The 22,977-nt window shown below is 44.3% G+C and overlaps 2 protein-coding genes across 5 annotated transcripts in view; one reads left to right on the forward strand and one right to left on the reverse strand.

The window, feature by feature from the left end:
- Nucleotides 1-9,542: 9,542 nt before the first annotated feature.
- Nucleotides 9,543-19,307, reverse strand: h2bk1 (H2B.K variant histone 1). Of its 2 annotated transcripts, XM_086129049.1 has the most exons (3): nucleotides 19,252-19,307; nucleotides 10,663-10,741; nucleotides 9,543-9,779 (listed from the first exon to the last, which is right to left on the reverse strand). In XM_086129049.1, exons 1-3 carry the CDS (start codon nucleotides 19,302-19,304, stop codon nucleotides 9,543-9,545), a joined length of 369 nt encoding a protein of 122 aa, XP_085985175.1. In that variant the 5' UTR covers nucleotides 19,305-19,307. The 2 variants fall into 2 exon arrangements, with proteins under 2 accessions (XP_085985175.1, XP_085985174.1); XM_086129048.1 differs by lacking the exon at nucleotides 19,252-19,307 and having other exon boundaries at nucleotides 10,663-10,776.
- The window catches only part of asic1c (acid-sensing (proton-gated) ion channel 1c), an 84,736-nt gene continuing 77,313 nt past the window's right edge, over nucleotides 15,555-22,977 (forward strand). For all 3 annotated transcript variants that reach the window (XM_086129047.1, XM_086129044.1, XM_086129045.1), the window contains exon 1: nucleotides 15,555-17,032. In XM_086129047.1, coding sequence (XP_085985173.1) covers nucleotides 16,478-17,032 — 555 coding nt within the window. In that variant the 5' untranslated portion in view covers nucleotides 15,555-16,477. The remainder of the gene's footprint in view (nucleotides 17,033-22,977) is intronic.

The following is a 22,977-nucleotide window of genomic DNA, read 5'->3' on the forward strand; positions in this document are numbered from 1 at the left end:
TACCGCTATTTTTATTTTTATTCTTCGTGCTACCGCTATTTTTATTTTTATTCTTTGTGACAGGGGTTCACTTTGGCCTGGGAAGTCAAGTTCAGCATACGCTTCAATGATATCTGGCGCCATCTTCCGTCGTGAATGGGTATAATGTCTAAACCCCGAATATAAGACGACCCCCACCTTTTCAGTCTTATTTCAATGCAAAAGACACTGTCTTATATTCGGGCCAATACGGTAGTTAGAATGCTGAATTTTGAATAGTGGGGACACAAAGAACATATGACTGTAAAGATATATGTTTGACTTTTTGACTGGCAACAACACAAGATTTAGGTCGCTTCCTTTTTGGCTGTCGCTCCAAAGCCCGAGTGAATTGTCTTGACCACACGTGCGATCATAAATCTTGAACAGATGGTGGGCTGGACTGTTTTCTGAGAAGGTCATTGAGGAAAAAACACCCTTAAAAGACCCCACATCACGCGATCATAGCTCAGGACATTCTTTTAGAGACCTCTGCAAATCAGGCCTTCCTTGACTTTCATCATTAGAAACTGAAAGTGCTCCAATTTGACATGATTATCATTGGTGCGCACTCTGCTTTAGACAAAGACAACTGCTCCTTTAACAGCGTGCCTGTTTATGTGCTGTTTGTAAAATATCATTCAGTTGCTCTGTATTTTTCCTGCTCGTTCGCGAGTCTTAATGGCTTTTATGTATCCACACGACTCCCTGCATCGGCGCATTAGGCTGAATGACTAGCCACCGCTGTGCATCTGTCCCACGTGAAATGTTCTGATGGAGGAGGGACGGCGCATAATTAAGCCTACTCACCAGGCGCCCGTGCTAATATCTCTTTTTGAATGATGGACCAGCGTTTCCACATCCTTGTGGTGATATCCTTGCCAGTAGCCACGTGGCCCAAATGCATTCATTCCACCCCAAAAAATTACACAAATGATCCTATTGATTTCACCACATCTGATTTGAGCCCCCCTCAAATACCTTAAAGTAGGGGTCCCCAACCCCCGGGCCGCGGACCGGTACGGGTCTGTGAGTCATTTGGTACCGGGCCGCACAGAACGAATGAAGGACTTGCATTACTTCAGTTTTATTTATTTCGGAATCTGAAAGATATTTTAATTAGAAAAGTTAGATAATCTAACAGTGTGTTACTCTTGACGCAGGTCAGGGAGCGCTCCTCGGTCACGTGATTGGTTACCGCTAAAATGAAACCCAGGAGCTAGCAAAATGAGAAAACCCCCCAAAACAAAACAAACATCTTTGGAAAGGGGAAAAAGCCTAGCCAGGAGACAGAAGAGGAGCCTACGGCGTTCAAGAAAAAGAAGGCTACCTTTAATAGACAGTATCAGGAGTCCTACTTAAAATAGGAATTGATCTCAACGGGAGATTCCCACGCAGCAAGCCCGCTCTGCAAAATATGCGGCGATGGTGAATCGTAATTTTCATGCACTTTCAATTTGCGGTGTATCTTATTTTGAAGGCATTTTTAATTTGACCATAGCAACCAGAGAGATCCCTTTCTTTTCCTGTCTCTCTTTCTCTACACACGCACACACACCTCTCCTCTCTCATTTCTGTCTCTTTACATATAAATATATAAATAAAAACAGTAAATAATCCGATAACTGAGTGTGACGATATGTCCTAACACCGCTGTGCAAACCAGTTTATTATGCGCCGCCCATAACCTTGAAGCCGCATAGGTCGGGACCATGGTAAACCGCGGAACACATGTATAATAGTTTGTGATTTCATGTTGAAAGATGAGTGGGCTTTCGTACACTCTTTTATTCAAGTTGAAGAGTTTTAAAAGGTAACCTCCGCTTTCAGCGTACGTGTGACACATACGACACTTGGCAATCCTAGAATGATTCAAAATACTGTTTGAAAATGTTTTCTGACAGTGACCATTTGCTTTCTGTTTTACAGTTGATGTCAATGTCAAATTTTGATCGGAAATTCCACTTTGACTGTGGATATGCCACTCTATCCATTTGAAAAGACAGACATCGAGCTAGCTGTGCCCCATCCATACCTTAATGACACTTGCTGCTTTTGAAATCAAGGTCATTTACTTTATGTTACAGTTTGGTAATGGATGTTACATTAAACTGGAGGCGAGCACGAGTCTCAAGTTTGAAAACACCCATTACTCGAGACTACGAATATTGTTTTCTATGGCTGGAGTACATCCTTTTAAATGATACACATAATGAGTTTATAATATGCATCGAGGCTACCTCCTCTCTACTTTGATGTCTTCCAAATGGCCCGGGTGTCATCAGCAAAACATGTAGGCACTTTCCCGCCTCATTGGCTCCCAAATGTATTTTAAATATCATTCCTTGTAACACAATTATTTAAAACGCTGAACTAAACACTTACTAATGGGGGGAAAAAAAAGAAGAAAGAGACTTCAATAGATTCATTTCTCAAATGGTTGGCCTTGGTATTTTTTTTTTTTTGGCTATGAAGTAGAAGCAACTCTGATGACAACAAAAACCATCAATAACATGCCACCCCATCTCCTACCACCCCCCTGCCGTTGGACATATTCTGTTTCTTTATATTATCCGCCACAAGCAGTATAGCTTCATGGGTTTTCTGCTTTTCTGGTCAAGCGCCTTCTTCTCCCAAGGTGGTAAGAGGCAGAACATCAGTCCTGATGAAAGCGAGCCACTTCATTTATGCAATCATTGGCAATTAGTTCCCTCTGATTATGTGCCTCTTAATGCTGTTTGGAGTACCGTGGCACACATAGTTAGTTAGTTAGTTCCGCCCGCTCCTATTTGGAACATTGGGCGACGAGCCTCCTCCATTTGTTCCGGTCACTGGCGACCTTTCTTGCTCCATGCCAGCTGACACCCATCTCACTGAGGTCTTCTTTGGCAGTCTGTCTCCACGTCTTCTTTGGCCTACCTCTCTTCCTCTTTCCACCCTCTGGCATCCAGTCCATGGCCACACTTGCCGGTCTCTCTCTTGGCAGCCGGAGTACGTGGCCGATCATTTTCCTTCTCCTTTCAGAGACAATGTCTGACAGTTCAGCCACTCCTGCCCTCTTCATCACCTCCTCGTTGGTGATGTGGTCTCTCCATGAGATCCTCAGGATGGATCTCAGGCAACGCCGATGAAAGACATCTAACTTGTTGGTAATGTTGGCTGTCTTCATCCATGTCTCACAGGCGTAAATCGCTGTTGGGATAACCACTGACATATAGAGGCGTAGCTTGGTGGTCGTAGTGATGGCTTTCGATGACCAGATGTTGCGGAGGCGTTGGAACACTCCCGCAGCTTTACCAAGTCTACTGTTGACGTCTTTCTCCACACCACCTGTATTTGAGATGTTACTCCCAAGATATGTGAAGCTGTCAATGTACTCTATGTCATGTTGGTGTAGAGTGAGTGGTTGAAGGTGTTGGTGCTGTCCGACGGCCATGGCCTTGGTCTTTTCCTGGCTAATTCGTAAACCGACCTTAACTCCGTGCTCATGCAGATTGTTGGTCAACTCCTGGAGTGCGGGCTGGGTGTGACTTAACAGAGCCAAATCATCTGCAAATTCCAGGTCAGCTAGTCTGCTCCCTCCCCACTTGATACCAACTTCTTCCCCTGTGATGGACTTCCTCATCACAAAGTCAATTATGATGATGAAGAGTAGGGGTGACAGAATGCAACCCTGTCTTACACCAGTGACAATGTCAAAATCATCAGTTGTGCCACTGTTGGTTTTGACACAACAGGTTGAGTTGTGGTACAATGACCTGAAGATGTTGATGTACTTGAGGGGTACACCATACAGCTGGACGATCTGCCACAGTGACTCCCGGTGGATGCTGTCGAAGGCTTTCTTGAAATCGATATAGTTGATCATGAGTGGTGTCTGAAGTTCTTGGCACTGCTCTATGATGTTTCGAAGGGTAAAGATCTGTTCGGCGCAAGACCTTCCTTTCCTGAAACCGGCTTGCTCTTCCCTCAAGATGTTATCCACTTCATCTTTAAGGCGATGTAGCAGGACACTGCAGAATACCTTGCTGGGGATTGACAGCAGTGTAATGCCCCGCCAGTTATTGCAGTCTGCGAGGTTTCCCTTCTTAGGAAGCGTGACAATGACCCCACGTCTCCAGTCGGCAGGAACCTCTTCAGCATGCCAAATCAGGTTGAACAGGTGGGTAAGGCTCTCCACAACAGCGTCTTGGCCGTGTTTCAACATCTCGGCAGCTACCTCATCGAGTCCCGGTGCCTTGTTGTTCTTAAGGCCCTTGATTGCTCTGGCAACCTCAGTCTCGGATATCTCTTTCGATGTAATATTTAGAGCTGGAGCTGGTGTCTCTTGATCGAAATTGAAGAGCACGGGAGGCATTGGTTGGTTGAGAACCTCCCTGAAGTGTTCCAGCCATCTTGCTTCTTGCTCCTCGTCGCTTAGAAGTGTCCTGCCATCCTTGCTCCTGATTGGCACGCTAGAGCTGCTCCTGGAGTTGGTTAGCTCCCGCACGATCTTGTATAGGGTCGTCGTGTTGTTGTTCTCGGCTGCTTCCTGTGCCTCTCTTGCTTTCTCTTCTAGCCACTGTCTTTTATCCTTCCTGCAACTCTTCTTCACTGCCCTGTCCAAGCGCCTGTACTCCTCGTCTTCCATCCTCCAGCTCCGGAGCCTCCTCTTTTGTTCTCTTTTTATCTTGGCCACTTTCCTTTCATCAATCAACTTCCAGGTGTTGTCTGTTATCCATCTCTCTTTGTTGGTACCCCTCTTTGTGCCGATAACTGCTTCTGCAGTTTCAGCAATGGCACAAGAGAACATACTCCACTGCTCCTCAATGTTTGCAAGGTGTTGTGATACCTTGAGCTTCCTACTCAACTCCTCACAGAAGCTTTCTGAGATGTTGTTATCCTTTAGCTTGTCCACTGCGTAAGGTCTCTTGGGCTGCACCCTTTTCACCTTCTTCAGCTTCAGCTTGATTTTACTCACCACAAGGAAGTGGTCTGAACCCACATCTGCACCTCTGTGGGAGCGAACGTCGAGCAATGACGAGCGCCACCTTGTGTTGATGCAGATGTAGTCCAGTTCGTTCTGGGTCCCGCCACCAGGTGAAACCCAGGTTACTTTGTGGATCCGCTTGTGCTCAAAAAAGGTGTTGCCAATGCTGAGGCCGTTGGTACTGGTTAGCATCAACAGTCTCTCCCCGTTGTCGTTCGTGGAGCCTGCAGACCCATGTGGTCCAACTGTGGCATTCAGGCCCCTTCTGTCATTATCCAGTTTTGCGTTGAAGTCTCCAATCAGCATTTTGATGTCATGTCTGGGGATCTCCTCAAGCACGGTCTGGAGCTGGTTGTAGAAGGTGTCTTTATCGTCCGCTGAGGCAGCTTCGGTTGGGGCATAGACTTGTACGATGGTTACTTTGGCATATCTGGTGTAGAGCCTTGCTGTAATAATCCGTTCATTCACCGGCTTCCATCCAATCAATGCTTTTGCTGCACTATTGGAGAGGATGATGCCGACTCCATGGGAATGGTGGTCTTGCTTCCCAGAGTACAGAAAAGTTGCTCCATCAACCACTAGACGCCCTTGCCCCGTCCACCTCATTTCACTAACGCCTAAGATGTCCAGGCGATAGTCCCTCATATTCTTCAGCACCTGGTCCATGCGACCAGACTGGAACATTGTGCGCACATTCCAGGTGCCTACTCTGGTGTTGGTTTTGGTTCCAAAGATCGGGGTCATCAGGGGTCGGGCTTCCTGCTGGATTTCACCCGGCCCCGTCATAGATACATCCAAGGATGTGCCGTCTCTTCTTCGCCGTGGTTTACCGGAATGGCTTCCTCTCGTCGTTTCTGTAACAGGTTTTGTTTTACAGGGTGAGGTTGTTAACCTCACGCCCAACCCCCAACCTGGAGGACCAGTTGGATGCAGTTTAACGTCGTACCCAGGACATGGCACACATACCGAGGGAGATTTAACTGCGGCCCTCCTGCCGCATTGTGAAGTCATTCAATATACTGTGAGCGTGATGAAATGTAATTAGAGTAATATCAAATGCTAATGGGTTTGCAATTTCATTTGATGTTAGTTTAAGGCGGAATTGTAGAAGACGGTGTAGGTTTTTAGAGCATGTCTGTCAGGTTTCATTGTACCGCAAAGTTTGTTGGAAAAAGAAAACTGGTGTTGACAAGTGGAATAATTAACCGGATAATCCAACAGGCTGCAGCGCATCAGCAAATATCGGCGTTGACCTCAAAAGTACAATGGTGAAAAGAAGAAGCTATCGTGACTTTTTTTAATAGGCTGGCACGATAAATCGTAGACGCTACTTGTAATGACATCACCATCATGAATTTCAAACAAGTGCATAAATTAGTACGAAAACTGGGAAGCAGAGTTACCTTCAAAATCATGTGAAAGTAAAAAACGAACAATATTATAACGTGAAATTGTTATCAAAGTACGGGAAAGTGTACTGTGAACCAAGGCTTGACGTTTGCCGTCCAGCTAGCTAGCTAGCTCCACATGATGAATTTTTATTTGCATCAGACTTTTCAGATTAACAGTTAAGAAGAGCGTCTGCTGTTTTGTTTTTGACATATGACAGTGGTTAACTCAGTTAAGAATCTTTATGAAGTATCCCATCTCCACAACGGTTTCTATGCTAAGCTTCAATTGATCGTCAAAGGTTTTATGATGGCGACAGGTTTGACTTTTAATCAGATGAATTTGATTTCCATTATTTCTTATGTAAGAATAATTTTGAAATTCAAACAAATCCGAAGTTGACGCGTATCCCGGTATGTATTGTGCTCGATCAAACCAAAATGATGAAATTCAATTTCTTTTATTTATTTAAGTGTCATGAAATAGTCTATTGATAGCCGATCAATAATGTTTTTTATGGCTGCGTAGTTCCATAAAAGCTGTCAACGTGGCTGAATGCAAAGTACCCGATGTCTATTTAGGATGCTTGACATGTTGCTGGAGAACCCAAATGAATTTATCGAGCATTAAATTAAACCACAGCTCCGAACTACTCTGGGCTAGCGTGATTACATTTCTATATTGTTTGAGCGTTGGGCCCCACTCCACACATTGCAACGCAGATTCCAATTGTCTCTCGATGCACTGATCAACATGCAAATAGCTCTCTGCTTCATGGTGACAAAAGGGAGGTTCATATTTCAGCATAATAGTCTTGGATAACTTTAACCATCGATCACAACCTCATTTCATTGTGCTAGCGGTTAATACGTGCTTCCCTGCCAAGTGGAACATTTTCTAATGATGTGCTCGCAACACAAAAACAAGGCAAGCCAGCCCAGGCTGTGCATCAGTCACTAATGCACCCATCCATAATATGTTTCATAGCAGCGTGCTTAACGGAGACAGCCAGCGTATTGACTACTACTATGCATGGGCGCGATTGCCGGGAAGTCGAGGAATGGGGTGAAATACAAAACTTTCATTTCTATTATAATCATCAGCAAAGTTGCTGGCATCGAATATGACATATTACCCACAACAAAAATACATAGACTCACGGTGAAATGGTATACGTAACTCTGGTATACAATACATAGTAGGCCTATATAGCAGGGTTCCCCAAACCTCTGCAGCTCAAAAAACAAAAATTTGAAACACAGTTCCCTACAGAACTTAAAAAATATATACATACCTCTTGTGGTAAACTGACGATAATGCAGGCAAAAATGTGTCCTGAATCTTCAGCAAATACAGCAATTCACTCTGATGAGTGGCAACCCGGGTGGCACGGTGATCCAGTGATTAGCACGTCGACCTCACAGTGCAGAGGTCATGAGTTTGATCCCGGCTCCGGCCTTCCTGTGTGGAGTTTGCATGTTCTCCCCGGGCCTGCGTGGGTTTTCTTCGGGTACTCCGGTTTCCTCCCACATTCCAAAAACATGCATGATTGAACACTTTAAATTGTCCCGAGGTGTGAATGTGAGCGTGGATGGTTGTTCGTCTCTGGGTGCCCTGCGATTGGCTGGCATCCGGTTGAGGGTGTCCCACGCCTACTGCCCAAAGATGGCTTGGATAGGCTCCGGCATCCCCCGCGACCTTTCTGAGGATAAAGCGGATCGGAAAATGGGTGGGTGGATGAAGTGGCTACCCAAAAGAAATTAACCTCTGACCACTTTTGTGTCACAACACAAACTTAAGGAGCCTCTGGATCAGATGCTATTCACAGCCTAATGTACCGATATCATTGTTTTTCCCTCCATGATATATGAAGATTACACCAGAAACTGCCAATGTCCTTTCCCTTGTACCGGTAATCAGGTTGAAAGTGTCACACAAATTACACAGTACATACTGCAAATAATTAAATATTGTACAGTGTAGTTAAAGTTAAAGACCAAAATGTTTAAGCAAACTGCATGAATGCATCCAATGAAGATGATTTTTTTCCCCCCCACAAATCATTTTACCGTTGCTATATTATACTGCGTGTGTGTTTTTTAATGACCATATCTATATGGGCCACTTTGGAGCTACGTCTTCTCTCGGATGGCCGTTATGACAGTGAAACCACAAAAAATGTTTAATCATCGCATTATTAACTTGTACACAACAAAATAATGTTTTACTAGTTTTGAAATTAGGAAACTATAACACCGGTAGTTCAATCATTGTTCAAGTGAATGTAAACAGGGTGACAAAAATTTTTGCTAAATCTCAATGTTGTTTACTACACATGCCTATTTGACAATTCGGAACAGATTTTAGCAAGGATCATGCAAGATGACACATGATTTGCTGTTGCGGGCCACATAAAGTGACTGCGGCTGAAGGGATCTTGCCCCGCCTTGAGTTTGACACCCGTGAACTAGCTTGTTCACTGATGAAAAGTTCTTTTAAACTGGGGTTTTTTTTTTGGGGGGGGGGTCAAACTGGTTAACAAGGAGTTCCAATTTCCACTATGAGTAGAGAATTTTTGGAGCACCTGCATGTGAATGCTGAGGAGCTGCTGAAGAACTGTGACACGTTTGTTTTGAAGTGTCGTGCGGCCAGCTTGGTCTTTTTCAGCGTTCGCAAGGCACAGCTCCCTCGAGCAACTTGGGAGATTGCAATCGATTTAACCTATGCATAGCCATTCTATCGAGTCATTTTATTTTGAGGCGTCGTGCGTGTATAGATTTGTGTTTTAATGGATAATGGGTGTCATCAAAAGCAACCTTGCACGATCATTTCTGGGTGTGATGACAGCCTTCAATCATAGGTCACCCGTTTGACTTCTCCCCTTTATAACCTCTGTTCTACTGTACAGCCATCAACAAAGAGGACAATGCCGTTGCGGAAGGTTTTCATCGGCTCTGATAAGGTTCCACGACTTATTATTGTTATATGAAGCCAATGTGTTGGGCCTTTTGACTCCTTTGAAAAACTCCAATGCAGTACGGAAATAAAAACAGCTGTACAACGACGCCATCTAGTGGTGAAGGCGCAGCTGTGTTACTGAGCCAAAGACGATTCGATCGAGGCCAGGAAAGACATTTATTGGTAACTGCCAAATATGGTCCCTTCTTCACTTGGAGCTGGTGTACTTCGTGACGGCCTTGGTGCCCTCGGACACGGCGTGCTTGGCCAGCTCGCCGGGCAGCAGCAGCCTGACGGCGGTCTGCACCTCGCGGCTGGTGATGGTGGCCCGCTTGTTGTACTGGGCCAGGCGCGACGCCTCGGTGGCGATCCTCTCGAACAAGTCATTGACGAACGAATTCATGATGCTCATGGCCCGGCTGGAGATGCCCGTGTCCGGATGAACCTAAATCAATCAACACGTTTCTCCGTCACTCCCAGGCTTTGTTCATTTGTATACACTTTCAGCTAAAATACATCTAATCACAGGTTTCAAAACAGTCTTAAAATATTATTAGGATTAGTATTAGTAGTATAAAGTTGGATAAAAGAGAGTATTGGGACCTAACTGTCACAGTCCTTATGATGGTTGGAACACTAGGCAGCCAACATGCGGGATTGCGACAGTTCGGTCTCCAGCTACAGAGGAGGCGCCGCAGGACTGTTTTTTACTAGCATATTCCAACATAAAAATGTTTTTGTTCCTTCATTAAGTTTTTCACTGTTAAATCCCCCACCCCAATACTAAGTAATAGTCTTTTTGCAGCCATCTGATGAAGCTTCCACCTTTTTTTAAAAAAAAAAATCGAAATTATATTATTCATTTGCTCCACTGGACGTGAGGCGCAGTATCAAGTCAACGTTTCCCAAAATGTGGTATGGTACACGTGCTCCCTCTAGTGGTAACTGAAATAATCACTGCCGTAGTACAGTTCAGTTATCTAACGTTTTATTTCAACCCATTTGCATTTAATCTGTGATAACTTTATTTTTTTTTTAAACATAGGGTCGAACTTTTATGTGCAATAATGAACATTTTAATTGAATCATTTAAGGAATGTACGGGTTTCTCTTCTTATATTGAAGCACAAGGGTTATCTTGAGAATGCATAATGTTAAGAGTGGCTTACAATAATAAATAGGAACAAAGCCTTTGTATCATTTTTAATGAACACCGAGGCCTACTACACTGGTCAGATTTTATAAAATCCAAATACGAGTTTATTAAACCTACGATAAAATAAATTGTTCAATTAGGTTAAAAAGCACAAGTCAAAGTTGTTGCTCACCTGTTTCAGAACTTTATAGATGTACATGGCGTACGTCTCTTTACGTTTGACCTTTTTCTTGGCCCTTTTCTCACCGGAACTCTTGCCCCTTTTCTTTGAAATGTCATTCGACATTATTGTTGTAGTTGTTCTTGACCGCAATTGTTTAACACGTTGTTTAGGAACGATTCTCCCATTGCCCTTTCTCGTGAACTTCAATTTATTGGGCGTGAAGCCATTAGTGGCTAATAAAGCTCACCTGTTTGCCCTTGCACGCTGCATAATTAGTGGACGTCACAAATGTCTCACAACAATGGAGACAGAAGCTGGAATAAAGTGAGTTTGTACGTCCGTGTCTGGAAATCTGAACTCGTTTTCGTCGATTTAAAAAAGAACCAATATTTGCACTGAGTAATTTTATCCACTAAGTGGCGGACCATTACCGTTTCTTGGATACATGAGGTGTATGTTTTGTGTATTTATTTCGCCCCCTTGAGGCTATTAGGCGAATTACATTTTATTTTCACCTGACCTGAGTTGGTTGTCAAAAAAGCTTTAGCAGTCACGTCGACTATCTGTGTCTGTTTTTTGGTCTTGTTTTATAATAAAATAAGATGGGCAACATCAATATTTATCATTTGCTTGCATTGCGTACATGTATTTGGGTCATTCTTTGCAACAAGTGACTTTTCAGTGTGACAAACCTTTGAGGTTTTTAACATTCTACTCTATCAGAAAGATGACATGCTTAACCTTCAGGAAAATGTACTGGAAGAGCTTAAAGCACCCCCCAAAATAGGTAGTGTTAATAATTAGCATTAGTAATCAACAGTTAATTTCACCCTGCTAGGCAAACCTAACAGGTTGTCTATCTGTGGAAGAAGTGTTTTTACAGAGCCTTTGCCTGGTAGAATTTGTTTGTAATTGATGTTGAGTTCATTGTATTGCTCAAATTGTACTGAGTGGCCAATCCCTTTCTAATTCGTGGTTCATTAGTTCTGAGGCGCATTGCCCAGCTGTCTCTCTGCAGATGGCAACAGAAAAACTGAGAGAGAGAGAGAGAGAGAGAGAGAGAGAGAGAGAGAACATACGTACCTCCATACCTGTGTGGGAAAATCCTCATTGGTGGTTCATCAGCATTTTTTCCTCAACTTTTTGGGATTAATTTTTTAAAAAGTTATTTCTACTGGGGGGCGGTCCAGTGGTTAGCGCGTCGACCTCACAGTGCAGAGGTACCGGGTTCAATTCCAGCTCCGGCCTCCCTGTGTGGAGTTTGCATGTTCTCCCCGGGCCTGCGTGGGTTTTCTCCGGGTGCTCCGGTTTCCTCCCACATTCCAAAAAACATGCATGGCAGGCTGATTGAACACTCCAAATTATCACGAGGTGTGAGCGCGGATGATTGTTCGTCTCTGTGTGCCCTGCCATTGGCTGGCAACCGGTTCAGGGTGTCCCCCGCCTACTGCCCGAAGACGGCTGGGATAGGCTCCAGCACCCCCCGCGACCCTCGTGAGGATGAAGCGGTTCGGAAAATAAATGAATGAATGAATGAATTTCTACTGGGCATGAATTATACGTGGATAATTGGTATTCACGGGCCAGCCTTTTCCTTATCCCCCATGAATAACGGCCGTCCATTCCATATACATGTGGCGTCCTGTGCTGACGTCGACATGGCCCTGATGCTTGAAATGTGATGCTTTTTTCTGCCTCCTGGCCTCAGCAGCCCCACCCTGCGTTAATGACTGTAGAATTCAACTGAAATCAAGACAAAGTAGTCAGAATGGAGAGGAAAAATGTTTGTTGGCACGCTTCTCTGGTCATTTTCACACAAGTCATTAGCCGTGATGCTTTCACATTACATTAGCAATTGCTTGATAAAGATTTTTTTGTGTGTATGCAATTTATATTTAATTCATACATATCTTGTATTTGCACTAAATTCCATTTGTGGATCTTTTTTTTTTTTTTTTTTTTACATTTGTGGCATTTGTAGGCGTTCACCCACATAGGTTCCACTGTATTTGCATAAATCAACATTGTGTTTGTTCAGACCACAATTGGATTGTACTAAATCATTTTGTTGATTGTCAAAATCCCTCCAATAAAGTGGTGCGTATCGGTGCATTAAATGGTTGGCCTCCTACTTGTTATTCAGTGCATAAAGTTGTGCATTTCTCCATCTCCTTGAAAACTAATTACTGCTGAAAAGTTCACCACGTTCATGCTGCAATCTGCAACAACAGGCACACTGGTTTGTGTAGAATTGAAATTAGAGTTTCGTAATCTTTCCACAGGATACTATAACAAAATAGTATCGTACATTCTTGCATATCCATTATGTAAGGTAAGACAGTAAAGATGACATTGGTGGACAGAATCCTTCTGTCTTGTTTACTGTCTGGTTGGAAGCGAAAATGTGCCGCATGGTTGTGAAATTGCAGTCATTTTACCTCTTCACAACACCAACGTAGGTGGATGTAAAACCTCAACAGCTTGTCCCTCAAGGCATGAAGTTACATTTTCATGTTCGGGAGCGTGACAAAGTATCTTTTCCTTTTGATTTTTTAAATTTTTTTTTATTTTTTGGAGTTAAACTGCAATTGGGTTGCTACATCATGCCGTCATAATGGTTGCTACGGTCTGTGTGCTTGGTTACCAAGGCAGAATATTGACTTAATCCCCGTGGGCTGTGGTCAGATACAGTTCCCCGATTGTTATGTAGATTTCACATCCCTGGGCTGCCACTGAATTAAATGTTTGTTGCAGGGAGGAATGAAAAGGTTTCACACAGCATTGTCGTGAACTTTTGACCCAAATGAAAATTGCCCGGTTTTCTGTTCAAGCCAGAAACTCGCTGTTCACTGACACAAAACCAGCCACTAAAATACTGTCGGCTCAAGATTGGTCTACATTTGTGTGGTCTGATGTCAGCCTTCGACAGCGCATGTGTGCTTGGCGTAAAAACTGGTACGTTGTGATTTTTGTGCAGGGCCAGATTTAGTTTACCGTGTTTAGGAATTCGTCAGGCTGTGCTGCGTCACGCTGACATTCCGGCGGACCAAAAATATTTCCTTTCATGCCCCCAGCACTCCTGACAATTTCATGGATCAAAGTCGACTTAAGACCCCTTTGGAGCAGGTCTAAGTTGTGGTGCTCCGTCGTTAGGTGTGGTGGATGTTGTTGTATTTTTTTTCATATTTATGACATTGATTGTTCCATAAATCAATTAATTGAGCTCATCGTTATTATCATAATCTTTATTATATGTTTTAAAACAACTCCCTGGACTGCAACACAGCCTGCATTGGCCGAGAATCAAATCTGCAATGTTCACGCCCCCAACAGCGCACACTCCCCTTTCTAATCGACAAAAATACCGAAAGAAAGAAAACTCCATCCAAACGCACATTTAATCTGCACTTTGCGTTAGACTTTGCGCTGGGCAGGAAATTTGAGCTTGTGGTATCTGTTTTTTTAGGTAGCTTGATTTTCCCATCTTATCACCATCAATCATAGATGATTATTCACCACTATAATAAGCAGTGTACAATGACATAATTGTTGGCGAAATATGCCAGCAAAAAGATGGCAATTCCCAAACGCTGTGTGTGTGTGTGTGTGTGTGTGTGTGTGTGTGTGTGTGTGTGTGTGTGTGTGTGTGTGTGTGTGTGTGTGTGTGGAGAATTCCTCTTTTCTGCACGTCCCCCCCACCCCAACATTTCCTTCAACGTGTGATGATTTCACCACGATAGTACTGTCGGAAAAACAAGTTTATGTATTGCAAGTTACTTACCGTCACGATTGTCGTAGATTACTGTTACTTTGTCTTATAAAGTATTTCTCCCCATTTTAAATTGCAACGTATTACAGAGTTCTCCCGCTGCGCAATTAAGCAATTGTTGTCTCAAAGCTGTATTGACATCATTCACGAAATGTGACGATAGTATTGTGTTGTGACTCACTGAGCGACAGCATCGTGAGGTAGTGGTTATAAAATATGCCTCACGTTTCAAAGGTTGGGAGGGTTGAATTTCGGGGTAGAATGGCAAAACATTTTCCCTTCAGGAAAGTAAGTATCACATAATTACTGCTGGTGGCCCGCTGGTTGACTGGTTAGCACGACGGCCCTCCAGGTTAGATTCCGGCTCCGGCCTTCCTGTGTGGAGTTTGCATGTTCTCCCGTGCCTGTGTGGGTTTTCTCCGGGAACTCCGGTTTCCTCCCACATTCCAAAAACATGCACGGCAGGTTAATGGAGCGCTCTAAATCGTCCCTCGGTGTGCGTGTGAGTGTAGATGGTTGCTCGTGTGCCCTGTGATTGGCTGGCAACCAGTTCGGGGTGTCCCCTGCCTACTGCCCAAAGACAGTTGTGATAGGCTCCAGCATCCCCTGCGACCCGTGTGAGCACAAGCGGATCAGAATATATGGATGGATGGATAATTACCACTTTGTGGTATTCATGGTATTGTTATTCCTGGCACAAATTGCGCTATTCAACCATCATCGCGATTCCCACCTCTCTACATAGAAATATTACATAGAAATATGCAACTCCAAGAACAGATTGTTCTTATTGTTCCATTATGTTGAAGTCGCTATACCGTATACAAAAAAAGGCTACGTTGCAGCAATATGTATGGAAAGTAACCTGTGGCATGTTTGCACAAACGTGTTGCTGTTACATCAATAGCGAACCATCACGCAGAGCCAAGGTGGTGTCCAGATTGAACGACTTGGCTTGTGAGCACAGGCACACAAGCAAAGCAGCCATTCAGCAGTGGGATGGATCCTGACTACTAAAGAGGAGGCGGAGGGAGAGAGAGGTACAGTCTCCGGGAGAGAGAGCGATAAAAAGGGGGGGGGGGGGGGCTGTCGGTGGCGCTGGCGCTGGTGCTGGTGCTGGTGAGGAAGCGAATATAAATCTGTATGTTCGCAGGAGTAAAGCTGGAGGTCTCCAGAGCGGCTTTAGCGACTGCGCCGGCCAGGGCTCGGTCGTAAACCATCAAGCGCTGGTCTTCCCGTTAACTAAAGGATTTGTGCAAGTGAGGAAGTAGAACCTGCGTGGAAGCTGCGAGCACCGGTTGTCAAGCACAGTGGTGGACTGTTCGGAGGTCTCTGACACCCCCTCCCACCCCACACCCTCATTTTCGTTTCTGGACAAAACAAGAAGAAGCTTGAAGACAGATCTGAGTGACAAGAGAAGTGGCGATGAGGGACTCGTGAGCCCTTTCTCTCCTTATTCCCTTCATTCACAAAATCATTGCCTTCTATCGTCACAGCAATGTAGAGGCATTCCCGATTGAAGGAGGAAGGGTCCCACTGACGGCTGAGGCTTCGTACTTCTCTTCAACAGCGAGCCCTTTTCATTGCAGCCCCCCCCCCCCCCCTACCCTCCACCCCCCTTCATCTCTTGCCTCTTTCTTTACATTCGCAATTTGCCCTGTTCCTCGCTTTCTGGTCTCTTGTGTTCTTCCGCACTCTATTCACGCCACAAAAGGGAGCAGGCGGCATCGCTTTTGGGTTGAAGTGGGTGTTTCTGGACCTGTCATCGTGTTTGGTTCCATGACAAAAAGACAGCCGAGTAGGGAGTGACGCACACAGTTTTGCATCGAATCAAATCAGCAAGGAACAGCTGACAAACAATGGAAGGCGAATTGCCATGAAAAGAAAGAGTTCCAGAAACTGACAGACACTCATGTAGCCGTTTCCCGAGAGCGTTCGCGTTGCCATCGAGGGGCGTAAAGCTGCGGCGCGACTGACACCGGCGCGTGGATTGTGCTGCCGCTGTTGCTAAGCAAAGTCTTTTCGCCGAAGTTGGTTGAGCATCGGGCGGCAGCCATGAAAGGAAGCTCCGAGGAAAGCATCGAGAGCGCCAGGCCGTCCAACCTGCAAGCTTTTGCGAACATGTCCACGCTGCACGGCATGAGTCACATATTCTCTTATGGACACATGACATTCCGCCGGTTCCTCTGGACTCTTTCCTTTTTGGGTTCACTCTGCTTACTGCTGCTGGTGTGCGTGGATCGAGTGTCCTACTACCTGGAGTACCCTCACGTCACCAAGCTGGACGAGGTGGCGGCCACCAACCTCACCTTTCCCGCCGTTACCTTCTGTAACCTCAACGAGTTCCGCTTTTCCAAAATCACCCGTAATGACCTCTATCACGTGGGGGAGCTTCTGGCCCTCCTCAATAATAACTACCAAATAGCCAACCCACATTTGGCTGAGCCGGAGGTTCTGGCCGCCCTGAAGGAGAAAGCCAACTTCCAGAACTTTAAGCCCAAACTCTTCAACATGACTGATTTCTATAACCGCACCGGTCATGACATTGGCGATATGTTACTACAGTGCACCTTTCGCGGGGAGGATTGCTACTCGGTAAACTTCAGCACGGTGAGTGAGACTAAATGCATGATCTTATCTTTATTTCCCAGATGCATCTTCTTCTGGCTCGGAGAGTACGATTCCTCTATGGTGAAATGCCTCCACGGTAACCTTGATTATTATTATTTTGAGATGTTGCCTGACGTGCTGCAGTCATCAGTGTTTTTTTTTTTTGGTTGAAATGAAAACTTTCCCCTGTACCGTACTTGACTATCAGCCAACTTGGATCATTTGATGTGATGTATGTTGGCAAATTTGACTTCTGATTCGATCACTTTAATGAACTGCCAAATAAGACTGAACTAATAACAGCTTGTTGAAGAGGGTGGTCCCTCCACTGTTGTCGTTAATGCCCTGTGTTGATTAGAATCAGAGCTGCTCTTCGGGTTCCCTCGTTCAATAACAATCGAAACATCATCGCATTTGTTTATGTTTAAATCCATCCATCCGTTTTTTTGTCACGCTGATCCTCATAAGTGCCGCTGGCGAGCTGTCGTCAATACCAGATGAAAGTCAGCCGAGACGAGCTAAACCCAGAACTGGTGAGCAACAAGTCGCAGGGTTATGTTCAAATCTTTCGAACAAAATTCATGACTTGTGTAAGGACTTGAGAAATTCAGATGAGGCTCCTGTCTCTAAGGTGTCAGTCAGCAGTTTTTGAGATTCTGTCTAGTGATGCATAACGTTTGATTAAAATGATTATTATTATTTTAGTGGTTTTATAGTTTTGTATACTATTATACAAAACATTTGATCCCGGCACGGTGGACGACTGGTTAGCGCGTCGGCTTCACAGCGCAGTGGTGCAGGGTTTGATTCCTGCTCCGGCCTTCCTGTGTGGAATTTGCATGTTCTCCCCGTGCCTGTGTTGGTTTTTTCCAGGTTCTCTGGTTTCCTTCCACATTCCAAAAACATGCGTGGTACGTCAATGGAATGTTCAACATTGTCTCGAGCTGCGATTGTGAGCTCAAATGTTTGTCTATTTTTGCCCTTCGGTTATACCCCCCCTGCCCGAAGAGGAGCTGGCATAGGCTCCAGCACACCCGCGACCCTTGTGAGGATCAGCAGATCAGAAATTGATGGAACATTTGAAGTCGCTTATAGATGTGCGTGCTTATCACAATGATACATTTTAAAGTCTCTTAAAGCAAAGAGTAGGATCCAAACGTACATGAAAAAAAAAACATTCTGAACAAGTTGAGTCAGCGTCAGGGATATTATTTGAAGCGCTGCTGAAGTGTGACCAACATGGCTATCATCTGCTTTTGAATTGAAGCCGTGTTCATCCATCATCGTGGCATATTGCAGAAGGACATTTCAATCGGACTGAGTTGGAATTCAAATCGGAGGAGTGACAAAGCGTGAATACCGTCATTACGTTAGCATGGCGTGGAACGGGGTAGACCCTGGACTGGTCGCCAGTCACTTGCAGGACACTCTTCAAACCAGATCATTATCATTCATGGGAGTATACCAACACTCTACACGTTTACTACTGAAGAATTCCAATTATTCAAAATGTCCCCACAGACCTGACCAGAAATTTTTTTTACAATGCAAACGACTGGTGGGAGTGATGAGCTTTGACCTTGAATAAATGAAGGAAGAATTCCATCAAGTGCCGATGATGATGGTGTTTGGAGGTGAAAGCTGTCATATCTCTCATGTCAGGAACTATTTTTGATCCTTATAAATATATATTTTTTACAGGGCAAATCATAAAAAAAAAGACAACGTCGCAAACATTTTTGATCTCACTACCAAGGCAGTTTGTCATTTGCCTCTAACACATTTACAAAAAAACAAAAAAAAAAAGCACAGTTTTGTTTTATTTTACAGCCAAAACTGTCAAAATCTGCTCTTGGAACCTGTCAAAAACATTTTCGTCAATAGGAAGCATGTGATCTTGATTTGTTTAGGGTTCAAGTGTGACTTTGCATATCAATAAATTTGGTTTTGTTGAATTCTAGGATTTGTAGGACAGGCGTTACTTCGATGGATGTGCTGCCAGCAGGTTTCTTGCTGCCATGGCGGCGAGCACGTGGTCGGTGTGTCCAGTCGAGGTACGACAACTCTCTCGACATGGATTTAAGACCCCGTAGAATGAGTGGGTTTAAGATGTCTGACGCAAAGTACCTAATTTGGTTCGTAGATGGCAGTGTCAGACCGCGGTTCAGCCTGGGTCACCTGTAGTTTAGGGCGCATGCATGCAGCCATCTCCTCATAGCCGTCGAGATCTGGCTCTGCTTTTCTTGGTGCCGCATTCCGGTACTTGCAACATCTTTTCTGGAAAGTCCAAAGGTTGATCAATGAAGTCCATTTACCACACTTGTAGGCAAAGCATTCCAGCAGTTTCTATAACCGGCCTGTGTAGGGCATTCACCACGGTCAAGGCTCGGGTTGTGTGATCAAGTGTCCCATTGTTGCGGTTACGTGGGCTAATTGGGTGTCGTCAGCAAGTGTTTGTAAAACTACGTCTGAAAGGTAAAACGTGCATTTCTACTACATTGGAGCCACAGCATTGTTTCATAATGCTGGTTGAGTTTTTCAAAAATGGAAATCCTTTTTATAATGCAGTGAAGTCATGTGTCGCAAGGTCACACTGTCGTTGTTAGAACTGTGAAGTAGTTTTTTTTTTAGTAGCATTTTATCATTCTTATAAATCTAAACGGTTTATGAAACCAAGTCAAGCAAAAATATTCATGCTTTGAAGACCTGACAGACGATGAGGTGGCAGAAAAGCGTTTGTCGCCTTGTGCCTTTGAACATGTAGATGCTAGAACTAATATACTGTAATTTGTATGTTTGTCTGTTGGTGGGCTGTATAAGAGCGCACCTTAGGCTTTAGTCATAAATTCCATTTCCGGATAAATACTGTCGTCGTCATCACTGCTGTCTGATATCCCACTTTTGTTAATCCTCCTCGGTCAGTGAGAGCAAAGCTTGCTGGGTTTGCTAGAATCTTACATGATGTGCTGACGGTTTGAACAGACGTTTGATGTTACATTTTTTTTTTTTAGAAACTGGCGGTTGAACTCCAAATTGACACACCTTTGGGGCATTCCATCGTACATACGGTGTACAGCTCGGATACATCAGAGTCTCCCTAAGAAATGGCTTCATCAAAGTGTTTTACGTACTAATCTCCTGAAGCCTGGATGTGTCGCCTTTGGTTAAGGATGGGACACCGCAGAGAGCGATCATGGAATTGCCTTGCACACTCTGACACGAGACCACGTGAAATCTTTTCGGACTACATTTTGGGCAATTCCTCTTTGTATGCGTGTGGGTTTGAGCATTATCATCACATTTGGCCTGAATGTTGTTTTTCATCTTATCGTCGACATGACAGCAGGTGCCGGGAGGCTGAAACACAGGTCTGGGTGAAATGAATCCGGCTGACCAAATGTGACGCACGGTTCCAAATGGCACCGATTTAACTTGACGTAATATTATATATTTGCGAGCTGTGTCACAAGCCGTGTAGAATAGAGGCCAAGGGCAAATGGAAATGGTGGTCAGCTACGGCTGATATCTAAAGCATGTTGTAAAAATGAGTTGGCAGAGTAAACAGTTTGGCATATTATGTTAACTTTGGGATTTAGCAGCAAACTTAATATTGTGCCATCAGCAGCTATGTTATTCTCTTGGCATCTATTAGACGAATATTGCTTGGCTTGGAGCATGAGTGCCCTTACTACAGATTTGGAAGATATATGCTGTATATTTTCACTGGAGCCTCAGTCATGAACACGGTCCGTAAAGAAAAAAGAATAGAAAAGAAAACAACAAACCTCTGAGAACACAGATGTCACCCTTGCAAAACGTTAATCAACGGTAAAGGCGCTGTTTTAAGTAACTGCCATGCATGTACAGTATAAACATAAGTTGACCACTGTATAATACAACAATATAAAATTGAAATCAACTAGATTACCGGGGTGTCAAACTCTTTTTCGTCGCGGGCCACTTTGGAGTGACGTCTTCTCTCGGCGGGCCGTTACTACGATAGTGAAACCGAATGAATCATCATTTCGTTATTATTACTTGTACAGAGCAAATTGATGGATAACTCGTTTTGAAATCAGTCAACCGTGTTTGTTTTTTCAAGATATCCTTTGTTTGTCCCGCATTGGGGAAATTTATAGTCTACAGCAGCAAGATTGGGTAGAAAGAAGAAAAACAAAGTCTTCGCATTCACAAAATAAATGTTACAGTTTCGATGTACACCGTTCAATTAAGTGCAATATAAATATAGATATAGATAAGGTGATTTACAATTGTTTTCCACATCATTTTATTTTTTATTCAGCAGCCTGACAGCAGTCTGTAGGAACGAGCGGCGGTATCTCTCCTTCTTGCAGCGCGGGTGTAACAGTCTCTGGCGGAAGGAGCTACCTAGTGCTGTCAGTGTTATTTGTTCACTTATTGGTCAAGTGAGTGTAAACAAAATTATTGCAAAAGTTATTTATTCCATGTGCCAATTTGATATTCCGGTACAGATGATTTTTAGCAAGGATTATGGAAGTTGATGCACATGATTTGCTTTTGCGGGCCACATAAAATGATGTGGCAGGCCAGATCTGGCTCCCGGGCCTTGAATTTGACACCTGTGAATGAGAACTACTCACGCTTGGTAGCCGGATGTCATCAGACATGGCAGGGAGGGAACAGAAAACATTTCGCAAGCTTCTCTTGTCATTTCCATTATTATGCTAGCTTCTGCTTCGTAAAATTATGTAGTGATAGCATCAGTCTCGATCAGAATGAGATTCGGAATCAGATTTATTGGCCAAGTACGGAAAAACACGCACGCACGCACACACAAGGGATTAACTTCCCAATTACAACCCCGTCCAGAGGAACATAAACATGACAGCAATAACCTACATTGCGGAGGCAGAACGAGAAGTCTGGCGGGTCTCTGTTGAGCGCCCCGATATGTTAGACGTCAAAGGAAAACAGTCGGGGAGAGGAGGAAAAAAAAATACCCGATATACTCCAACCATTTTCCTTAAATGGGAAGATGATCTGACCCAGAGAAAAACACCTCAGCACATGTAGTGTGCATTTAAAAACACAGCACAACAATTCTCGAGATTTAACATATAACGAACAGGGTGGGGGAGGAAGGGTAGGATGGGGGATTGTCACAATCTGTGAAATGGGCTGCATACAATAGGTGCGCTCAAGTCTCTCCAGCTGTGCCACGGAGGGGAATACAGCAAAGATGTTGACATTGTGCCAACAGCTTCAAGTCCAGGACCTAATCAGTCCCAGGCTCGGGGAGTAGGGGTAAGAAAACTTGCGTCCGTGTGGTTTTTCCATCCAGGGGAAAGCCCGGATAACAATTGCTTTGGGAACAGGCCCTCTGCAATTTCAGACAGCCTTGAATGTCTTTTCGCACGTGACTCTCTGTGGCATCAATCTGCGGAATTCTTGATCAATCAACCAATTTTCCAGGTCGGTACGACTACTCTCGGTCAGGAAACTGCCAACACCAAACAGCCGGACACCTGTTTTCAAAAGGCCAATAATGTAGAAATCTTCCACATGCTCTCCGGACAACATTGTCAAGCACACCATTCTCTAGTTCTGCCAAGGATATAAGCTGGTGGACCCAGCAGCAAATGTCCCAGAGGGGCAAGTAGCCCCCCCCCCCCCCCCCCCCCCCCACCGCCTGCTCTTTCGCCGTTTTTTATTGTATTTTTTTCTTCTCCATAGTGCTGAGACTCCAGCTGACTAATTCCATGGTTTGTCTTTTGGAAGAAAAAAAAATACGGGGGCTGTATCAAGACAGAAGACAGGACATTAGACAAAGTCAGCAAGCAGAGGAGTAAAGGCGGGGGGGGGGGGCGAGCAAAAAGCTTCATGCTTCACCGAGGGCCAGAGCAGAAAAATCATTGCTCTTAATAATGATAATAACAATTATTGTTGTTTTGCTGCCTGGTCAG

Source organism: Hippocampus guttulatus, chromosome 14, assembly GCF_054856545.1.
Source record: "Hippocampus guttulatus isolate MCC_2025c chromosome 14, RoL_Hgut_1.0, whole genome shotgun sequence".
NCBI classification, from domain to species: Eukaryota; Metazoa; Chordata; class Actinopteri; order Syngnathiformes; family Syngnathidae; genus Hippocampus; species Hippocampus guttulatus.